This window comes from Tachypleus tridentatus, chromosome 13 (genome assembly GCF_004210375.1).
Source record: "Tachypleus tridentatus isolate NWPU-2018 chromosome 13, ASM421037v1, whole genome shotgun sequence".
Lineage (NCBI taxonomy): Eukaryota > Metazoa > Arthropoda > Merostomata > Xiphosura > Limulidae > Tachypleus > Tachypleus tridentatus.
In genome coordinates this window covers 81785837-81796980 of record NC_134837.1, presented here as the reverse complement: position 1 = coordinate 81796980, position 11144 = coordinate 81785837, and the positions used below count along the sequence as shown (strand labels likewise).

The 11144-nt window shown below is 32.9% G+C and overlaps 1 protein-coding gene across 1 annotated transcript; it reads left to right on the top strand.

The window, feature by feature from the left end:
- The first annotated feature begins 1121 nt into the window (after positions 1-1121).
- Positions 1122-9274, top strand: LOC143239636 (solute carrier family 35 member G1-like). The gene is made up of 2 exons (XM_076480943.1): positions 1122-1235; positions 8033-9274. Exon 2 carries the CDS (start codon positions 8065-8067, stop codon positions 8983-8985), a length of 921 nt encoding a protein of 306 aa, XP_076337058.1. The 5' UTR covers positions 1122-1235; positions 8033-8064; the 3' UTR covers positions 8986-9274.
- Positions 9275-11144: the final 1870 nt, after the last annotated feature.

The window sequence follows — 11144 nt, the reverse complement described above, 5'->3', positions numbered from 1 at the left end:
GAATTACAAATTAATTGTTTTTCCCTTTATAGCTATAACTGTAATACTTGGGAAAAGAGGGATAGGAGTGATAAATACAAGAGCTTATGGTAAAAAAGGTCACATGAGGAATACATGCAGAAACGCAATTTTGTATTTAATAAAATCCAGTTTCAATAGAATTTCGCATTTCTTCTTATCTCTGTTAGGTTATAACGAAGTTTCTCTTACAAAATATTTAAATATACGTTGTGATAACAACATACATTTAGGGTTATTACCTTTGAAACGAAAAAAAAGAGAGAAAGAAACAAAACCTTCATTCCTCCCACCCCTGAACAGAGAACTATGAAACCTCTATAGACGGTTCAAACAGTGAATTAAAGGACTAAATAAATAACACACTACACTAGTATAATACGACAGCTGTAAGTTTTCAGATTTACAAAGCTGAAATTAGAGTTTGGATTACCCTCGGTAGAAACAGCAGATAGCCCCTTATGGCTTAGCTGTAAGAAAAACACACAAAGACAGCAACTTATATTAGCATATTATCAAGCAATCTTGCATATACTAAGTAAATAGACACCTGTTACATTTTCAGTTTTAAGTGATGACGAGAAAACCCACTTATAGAGAAAAATATATATGTAAAAACGGCTCGTTGAGAAAATTTTTAGCTACCGGTCAGTTTCCTCTTTCCCTCTTTGTGAGCCTGACGATGGGCGAAGAAGGTCGAAACGTTGTTCGTGCTTCTACGTAAAAAATTTTCTCAACCCAAATGAGCCGTTTTTATATATACATTTTCAGTTTTGTTTTTCTGGTAATTGGAAATTACATATAAAAAAATAAAATTGGTTCAGCTTGTCAAAAAATGAGCAGTTAGAAACCATTGACTACTTATAATACAGACTGTGATAACCCTAAGCACAGCTTACTTACAAATTACCTGAGCACTGCGGTCAAATGTACAGCTGATTATAGTGCTAATGGAAAGTGCCAAGTTACATTTAGTTTTCACAGTGTCAAATGTACAGCTACTTACTGTGGTAATGCAAAATGCCACCTAGCGGAAGAATAAAATAGCATTTATGAACAAACGAAGTAGCGATCCATATATGAGCCAGCTTGCTTTTGAGAAGAGAGGTTCTACATTTCAGTATCATCACTAGCAATCTCTAAATTATAAAACTCGCAGCAACAGGAGGTTCACAGCTGAAACAAGGACAGTCCGTCTTACTGCTGTTGTTTAAACCGTAAGCGTATCATTTACTACATTCACGTAAATATTTTTCCTACTTTCTGAAAGTCTGAAATGTTGAGTGCATCATGGAAATGGGTTGAGGGAAGGGAAATAATGGCTCTTTGATGACGCCACCGATTAGATCGACTGAATGTTATTAAATATTTTCAATATACGGAGAAGAAAGAGCGAAACATAAAGGGTTCGTAAAAATTAGAAATCTTATCCCTGGGCCTTATTTAATGACTGCGTTAATCTAGAAACATGCACTAATTGTAACTGAATTGCACATTAATTAGAAATTTCCAGCCAGTATCAGTAGAGACGATATAGATGATGATTAACATACTTTTATGGTAATGAGTGGAAATAGAGTAAAACGTCAGATGCTGGTCTTAATAAATACGAAGGTTTTATATGTACAAATACCGTGGTTTTTTATTTTATGTGTATTAAAAAATACACTTAATAAACAGTTGAGTCGAGTCGAGTCGAAGCCCTGTAACATAAGTAATATTCTGAAATATATCTATTCTGGCGATGATAATTTTCAGTATGTTACTTAAACCACCTTTATTGTCTTTTCTGGAAGTCTAGAGAAATCCCTTGCTTTTGAAAATGTTTCAATATTACTATGATTTCTGCATGTAAAATAGTTTTATGAAGAAAATTCAAACAACCTACAGATCAATTATTTAAGTTGATTTTGTTAAGATAACTAATATGAAAAACGCTTAATTGTCTCAATAATAATAAATTATTATTAAACTAGTACTCGTACTAACTGCTAATCAGTGTTGAACCCTTATGTAAAACTGAAAGAAGAATGTATAATTTTATGGAAAAGAAGAGTTCCTGATTATTTATTTAATAGTCTAACTTTAAAAGTAATTCCGAAAGCTAAATGAAGAAAATTTATTAAAGTAAATAAGTTGTTCTCTCGATTGCAGTCCCGAATCTCAGATTTCTACCTAGAACTTAATTTTGTAAACCTACATCGTTAATGCTCTCTCAAGTGTTTGAATTTTACTTTTTGAACTTCATATTTCTGTTTCATTGTTTGTATTCAATATTTTGTTTTATTATTATAATTTTTCTAACAAATTTAATTTATGGCACCACTGTTTTAATAAATTTCATTGTACTTTTGGATTATTCAGCCGCGAAAATAGTAAAAAGTCAAGTCCACTTAACCATAACAGAACAGTTTTTTTTTCTTCTTATTCCGCTGTTAGCGAAACCAAGGTTCACCAATAAGCCTAACTTACACATGAACTACATTTAATATACACCTTACTTACTTGCTAATTTTTCTCTTTCTTCGTCGAAACAAATTTACTCTTAGTAGCTTTGAATGAAATAACTGACTATTTAACTGGCTAAAAGAACAGACAGGTTAATTCATGCACTGATTCTTCATTAACTGTCGCACACTCAATAACTCTCCTGTTTAATATAGTTCTAGTATTAACGACGCACGTTTCGCAATCAACGACTTCCCGGTTTATATCTCCGTCACAAAACATGCCTGCCCTTTCAGCCGTGGGGGCGTTATAATAACGTTATGTTCAATCACACTATTCGGAGGTAAAAAAAAGAGTAGCTTTAAAGATGGTGGTAAGTGATGTTGATTAACTTTCCTTCTCTCCAATCTATCACTTCCAAATAAGGGAAGGCGAGTGAAATTGACTCTCGAAATTCAAAACAACTAAGAAAAATCCTTCTTGTATATAATCGTGATGACGAGAAAACCCACTTGTAGAGCAAATTTTATATTTTAAAACTGCTGGTATGGATAAAGAAAGCACTAGTAGCGGAGCAAAGTTTCGACCTTCTTCGGTCATCGTCAGGTGTTCGCTCCTCTACTAGTGTTTTCTCTATCCATACCAGCCGTTTTTAAATATATAACTTTCTTATATATAATCCAAATTGTTTTGTAAACTTTTAAAAAAGTTCCAGAAATTAAGGCGACATTTATAACGTTATGTTAAAACTCCTTCTGGTTAAACAACGATACTAATTTCGCAAAACTTCTAGTGGTAGTTAGGTTTCCTGATATGCATAGGAAAAGTCAAACGTTTCGGCAGAATGCAGACTTAGGATTGTTAACTAAAGAGTACGTTGAATTGTAACGTTAGGCAGGCAGAGTGGTTGGTTTGGCTTAGCCATTGGAGCTTCGAATAATACTACCTGCTACACAATTTTTTTTTTAAGTGTGGATGCAGTGGGTTAATGAAACACACAAACACTAACAAGAGGCTATACAGCTAAAGCAAAGAAGTTTTCAAGAATACTTCTTTTATTAACTTTACCTTATGCTTAATGGTTACATCCAATATGCATTTTCTAAAATAGGTTAGCTTTTTCTGCTTCAATAAACATTTAACTCTATAGTACCTAATATGATAATCGATGCTTGAAAAGAACTTACAAAGAGTGAAAGCGAGAAACAGTTGATGGTCTCATTACGGCAGTATTTATGTTGACTTTGTGCAGAAAACTTGCTTGAAGTCTAGAGCAACTTCTTTTGTTGCTGGAGATCCCCTTGGAATCTGGAAGCAACTTTTTTTGTTGCGAGAAAGCTCTCGATCTTTCGAGTGTTACATGAGATTTTATTCGACTTTTCCTTAGTATCAAATAGTATGCACAACTACCCGCAAGTAGTCCCAATACTTAAGTAGTAAATTTTGTTATGATTGTAGGCAACAACTAACAACTAAAATAGCTCTGATTATCCATTAATCACAACTGGAAACGGTGGATTGCCAGACTCTTCTCTTATATTTATATCACATTCTTGTGACTGGCTGACGTCCTTTTTGGGGAGTTTTAAGCTCGATAATTATCAATCATTTACCGTTTTAGCCCATACTTGCGTCGGCAAACTGTCAAATATTCTTCCTGGTTCCGCTTCGTTAATGCAGCGTCTATAGTTTGCATAACCCTTTTACTGACTCTGATAGCGTCAGCCCGTTACGGTCTAGACATACAGCGAAAAGTTTTTTAACATAAACATGTTAAACTCTTGAATGATTGTCGTTATATAATCATTTCTTATATACTTCTGTACCTATACTTTACTGTGTCCCACTTCTTACTAAGCATAACTATACGAGACATTAGAATACCTAGCGATGCCTCAGAACACAGAGAGCAAATGAACGCATAAAGCCAGAAGCGTAGTTTGAAACAAAAATGGTTTAGTAAACACGAAAACAGTGCGATGCTTAAACTGGTTTCTTCTTCATCTGCCTCGAGTGGGTGCTGGGATTAACAAAAGCAAGAAAAGTAAAGATATAGAACTATGGAAACAACTAGTTTAAATACTCGAACTAAAAAAAAGAGAAAGATTTCCACAAATCCACAGATAATGTACTTCAATGAATTGTCTTTATTCAAGCCAGGTTTTTGTACTGCGTGTTTGAATAGGTTGCACTGCAAGAAATTAGCACAAAGGTTTAATTGTGTAGCCTTTACCTGTGTCAAAATATTATTATGTGTTTATAACAAGGAAATGTAAGAAATTAAATACATAAAGTAACTGCAGGGAAATTAAATAATGTATATATAATATAAATACACCTGAATAAAGTTATATTTTATACCTGCTTTGTAAAGTAAATTTCATGTGTACTTCCGCCATAACAAATTAACCAGATATGAATTGAAGTTTAATGGCGAAAACAATATGACGCAACAGCAACAAACATTCAAGTTATTTACTACGATTAAATTTGTTCTGAGTGATTTATATAATTCTACTAAAAGTCGTAATAATGTGTGGTTATATCTATCCTTTGTCGTTTATAATTTAATTCATTTTTTGCTATATATTTTAATTTCTTTTTACACAATGTTATAACTTGAGAATTCTATGTTTCCTGAAAGGGGGCCGAAGACAGTCTGAAAGGGTCACCTGTTCTAAGCATTCACGCCCTTGTAAAGTAGTGTGTTTTCTGTCAGTTTGTCAGTAGACACTAAAATGACGTCACACAATGGTTTGGTTTGTTTCGAATTTCGCACAAAGCCACACGAGGGCTATCTGCACCAGCCTTCCCTAATTTAGCAGTGTAAGACTAGAGGGGAGGCAGCTAGTCATCATACTCACCATTAACTCTTTGGCTACTCTTTTACCAACGAATAGTGGAAGTGACCGTAACTTTATAACACATCCACGGCTGAGAGGGCGCGTATGTTTGGTGTGAAGGTGACCCTCAGATTACTAATCGAGTGCCTTAACCACCTGGCCATACCAGGCCCTGTCACATAAGGGTCACTAAACGTTGCCATCTGCATTGCTGTGAAGTCGGTAAAAATTGCGTCTGCTAGAAATCACGAGAAGAATTATGCAATCTGTAGACTACAACACTGCATGAGATGTGAACTTCAAAAGCAAGAAATAAAAATATTTGTTACTTTTTTAAGTTTTGCTCAAAGTTAAACGAGGATTACCTGCGCTAACCATTTCTCATTTAGCAGTGTAAGACTAGAGGAAAGGCAGCTATCATTACCACCCACCGCCAACTCTTAGGCTGCTCTTTTACCAACAAACAATGAAATTGCCCGTCAATTATAATGCCTCCACGACTGAAAAGGCGATCATGGTTGGTGTGACGGAGATTCGAACCCGGGATCCTCAGATTACGAGTTGGGTTCCCTAACCACTTGGCCATGCTGGGACATTTTTGTTAATTTTGATTTATCTACTCTTTAAATAGAACACATTCAGGGATCCAGTGGAAGTACATCTAGTATGTAATATTTTACCTAGTTTTAATAACCTAGTCTTTTTTAAGTTGGAATATGTATGTCACAAAACGATAAATTGTTAAGTGCCAGTTTCCGTTTCATTTGAATGAATCATCTATTGCTGCTATCATTGTTCTTTCATTCACCATTATATTTCAGTAATTAAATAGATTAATAACATAGACTACAATAACATTTGTAGGCTGTGTGGAACCTATTACTTTAGAGTAAATATAAGAGTTATGCAATTTTTACTTAAAACACCTGTCATTTACATCTACTATAACAAATACACTACAAAACACATTCGAGATCTTTCTGAAAATGTGCTTAGATGACGTTTGGTGTTTAAGTATGCTTAATTTTCTGAGTCATATGGTGAAATTCTGTACGACTAAAAACATTACATATGGGTACGTCAAACAGATAATGGTATTATGGATTCATTCTTTGTCCTGAATGTGTGCAGGCTTTATTTAATACGTGATCTGGAAAACAGTAAAGCTAATATTATTCTAAATTATCTTTGTTATTTTCGAAATATGCAATATCTGTAGTTCCTTTGTGAAAATATTGCTTAATATGATGTTGCGTCGAATATTAGCAGAAATTCCCTTCAACATTTTCTCAGATGATATCTTGGAGTTAATGTTCCAATTTTGTTGCAATAAAAAAAACCAGTTACATGGTTTGCATATGTCACAACGGGTAAATGTGATCTTTCTTTGGAACTAAGCGACCTGACATTCAAATATTTTATGTTTCCAACCTTGATGATTGGATATAAAAATGTCAGAGATGTAGTCATAATGCTTAACAATTGCGAGTGCATATACTGTGTTACATTTTTAATAAATGTTGTCTATTTTGTTCTACATTTGTCAATAGTGTCATTATCTTGTTTAACACCAATTAAATTAAGTTAGAATTTTATTAATGCTCCATAATCAACATCTTGAATGAATCTACAATTTAGTAAGCCCGTTTGATAGGCAAAAAATATTCATTTCATCTGATAACACCACAGAGAGAGAAAGAGGATAAGAGATAAAATATTTGGTACAGTGTTAGCAGAATATCACTTTTGTGGAGTTTGCTCATTATATGTTGAAGCGTGTTTTGCCTTTTTACATGAACTTTAGTGTTATAAAGTTTCAAAATTTCAATTATAATGATTTATGAATTAAAGGAAGAGTCGGTTATTAAGGAGAGATGGTTGTCCAAGAGAGTTCTCTAGCTTAAATTTTCTTCTAGACGTTTGACAAATCCAATATTGCAAAGGTTCCTGATATCGACCTGATTGTGACTTAGAGCCAACAAAAAAGATTTTCATATATCGAATGCATTGACATTAGTCGAATGAGTACTTCCCCTAAGAATAAAAGTATTCAAAAGTACTCTGCTCATCCACAGAGGGACATATTCAGGTTTCTTGAATATCTCTTGTAAACACTAGAGCACTATAAAGACATAGCCTTAACTTGTAACCTGTACTCCTTTATTTCTCTTTCGTAAATCTTAAACATTTGGTATACTTTAAGAATACAGTGTTTGTTTGAGAGTTGTACAACCAACCAAGTAAACCATACACAGCCCGAAGTTTCATTTCCTGCGTATATTTATACAATCTTATAAATTCAAGAGCACCTTGTTGTTGATTTCTTGCACTATTTCTATTCGCATCATGAATAACTAGTTTAGTTTTTAGATTTATGCTTTTGTGTGTGTTTGGACCTGACAGAACAAACTAGAACTCGAGATTTTATAAATTACATTTAGTGAATATATTTATTATTTTCATGTATTTTTTCAGAATTTTATCACCTGTAAATGCTAACGCATATAATGAGCAGTATCGGAGTTTGTTTAACACTTGTACAGCCAAGTCAACTAGACAAAGCCCAGATCTGTCCTGTAAATACTTTTATACGATTTCATAAAATTCAGTTACATGCTATTTGTTAACTTCTTACACATTTTCTATTTGGAATTATGTTTTACATTATTTTGCAAATAACGATCTGGTGTGTATATTCAACAATATTTTCATTTATTTTTCAGACCTTTATCACCTGTAAGTGCTAACACTTATAATGAACTGTATGGGAGTTGGTTTCCTTCTGATAGCAGCTACAGGAGAAGGGTCCTATGGCCTCGTCGTTCAACTCATTGACAGAATAAATATCGAGAACATTATTGGCTTTAACAGTCTTTACCGAATTTTTATGTTGTTGCCAGTTGTACTACTCAGTAATTCACGGATGTTGTACGACAGAAAAACAATGTTAATTTTACTCCTTCGTGGTATTTTCGGCTCCTTAGCTTTGTCTCTGCAGACTTACTCGTACACTCTACTGCCGATAGGAGATGCAGCTTCGTTGTATTTCTGTAGCCCTTTGTATACAATGCTCTTCAGTATTTGTCTCTTGAAGCATCGTTGTAAGCCTGCGGACGTCCTCGCTGTTTTGTTGTGTTTGTTTGGAGTCGCATTACTTTACAAACCAGCCTTTTTGTTTACAAACGAAACAAACAATGCAGACGAGTTTTCAAAATCTAGACTTTTTGGCGCCATGATTGCAACATGTGGTGCTTTATCTGATGCCTTCATGTTTGTGTGTAGCAATTCTCTATCTAAAGTACATTACACTGTGATCTCTTTTTACACAGTTCTGTGCACAGTAGTTCCATGGACTTTGTTATTTGTGATGAGAAGTTTACACACATATTCCTGGAAATGTTCGAATAACAATTTATACTTGGTTTTATTGGCAGTTTGTGGTGTAGTAATTCTGCTAACCTTAAATCAAGGGTTACAACTAACCAGTCCAGAACAAGCAAGTATTATTGTTTCATTAGCGATTCCGTTAAGTTTCCTTATTCAAGTTTTCATAAAAGGTAACCCAGTAACCCTAATGTCTGTATTTGGTGCTATTTCAATCATTACATCAGTATTAATTTCCATTTCTTTTGGATGTACCTGTTCTTGTAAAACCTTGGAATCTTCTTACATTTAAACCAAATTAAAAAGGGACTTACCTTTAATTTTAAAACTTTAAAGAACAGTTATTTAGTGTTACAGCTGAGACTTAACTCTGAAGCATGTTTGATGACCGTAGACCAAGATAAAGGAAACATAATAAAAGATTGTGGTAAACCATAGTGAATGTAAACTTAATTTTATTTTACATTACTCTACACGGTATTGTGTATTTACTTGGTATTTCTGTTTTTTCACGATAATATACAAGAAAATACTTTTTTCATATTTTATAAATTCAACATGCTTACTGTCTATAATTACACTTTACAATCAGAGTGAGATGTTATGTTCACTGTACTTTAAATTTGGCAATAAAGGACAAATTTTGTAAACCTTTTCAATTTTACAATTGTTTAAGTAATTGAAAGATAATTTTACCACATTTCTGAGTTTATTGGAGAGCTATAGCTTTGACACCTTAAACATTATTGACTAAAGTTATATCTTTAAACGCATACTTTTGTCACTTTATATTTATAATTTGATTTATAGAAATGCAAGTGGAGATTAAAAATTTAGTAAGAACATTGACTGTTAACTAAATTTATTTATGTTCTCTATACTGCTTATTTGCTGAGAATGTTTAACTACTAGAAATAAAACCTTCCTAACACTTCATTACTGGAAAATGAAGTGCATTTTTTATTGATTTCTATGCATCTGGATTTATCTAAATATATTTTAGTTAGTTTGACTATACCATGCAATAAGTTATGTCAATCCATTTTAATATGTAAAAACACAAAAATCAGCTGGGTGATCAGGATAAATATTTTTATTTGAAACTGTTTCAAAAGCTATCTCATACTTCCTGTTGCTCTTATAAACCAGAATGTGTAATTTTGTCGCCTTACTGGAGTATCTAATCAACAATTTTCTTAAAAGAAACATAGAAAGAACTTTGCTAAATAAATTTCTAGAGCTTTTTACGCACTCACATTTCAGAGAGGATTTTTATGAAACTTTATTCTAAATAACTGCTGTTGTTAAGAAAGTTGTTGTTGTTGTTTAGATTAAGCACAAAACCACGCATTGAGCTAGTTGTGCTTTGTCCACCATAGGTATTGAAACCTGGTTTTTAGCGTTATAAATCCGCAAACATACCACTGTGCCAGTGAGGAATTGTCAAGAAAAAATTTAGTTAATACATGATAAGTGTTTTGTGTGTCAAAGCTGGTTCAACTTATATTTGAAAAAAAAACTATTTAATTGCATTAACTAAATTCTTTACTTTTTTAAGTGTATGAACAGTATATATTCATTTCAACCATGTTTTATAAATTTTCATATCAAAATCAAGGAAAAGTAAAATTGTTTTATGAAATAAAGACAGCCAGTAAACTATAAATTAAATGTTAATCTGTACCAAACCTCATTGGCAAGTGGGTTAAACATTATGACCAGGAAACCCTAGAGCAAAGGTTCCCAAACTGTTGTCTGCTGCCACCTCAGGGTTTGCGATATAATTTAATATGTTCCGCAGCAATACATCAAATGTATGTGTTGTTTATTATAATTTATCTTCGAAGAGCTTCTAATTTATTATGTTATGGACTACGATGTTAAATAGTCTGAAACTGAATTAAAGTGTAATTTAAATGTAGGTGTTAATTAAATGCAGAGATGTATCAAATTTATGATGCTTGCTAACAAAACTGACACACAAAATTTTCTTTCTTAATACAAATATATTTTAATATACAAACAGTAAGATCATTTATAATAACAGTTATTACAAATAATAATTTCGTAACTCACGAACAATATTTGTCTTCTATCTGTTCCGTAACTGGATATTTTATCGATGGTTCACAATGAGTGAATTAATTCTGAGTTGATATACGTATGATTATCTTAATGAAGAGTTAGCTAGCTCTTAGCAGATCACACGCGAGTTTTTCACGCTCTGAAGTTATATAATGTCTTGCTAAAAATACTAACATTCAATGTTAATCCACTAAAGTTAAATGGTTTATTATGTTCGAAATCTATAAATGAGACTGGTCGAATATTTGTAGTTTCCCGATTTATAAACGTTAATCAAAGTTATAGCTACCGAGGCTTATAGTATACAAACTGTAGGAAGTCAACAATATATACTGTCTCTTGGTACGTCAGTTTATAAGCGTTAGC

Coding starts and splice junctions, on each gene's coding strand:
- LOC143239636 (XM_076480943.1), top strand. CDS start 8,065: ATGAACTGTATGGGAGTTGGTTTCCTTCTGATAGCAGCTACAGGAGAA.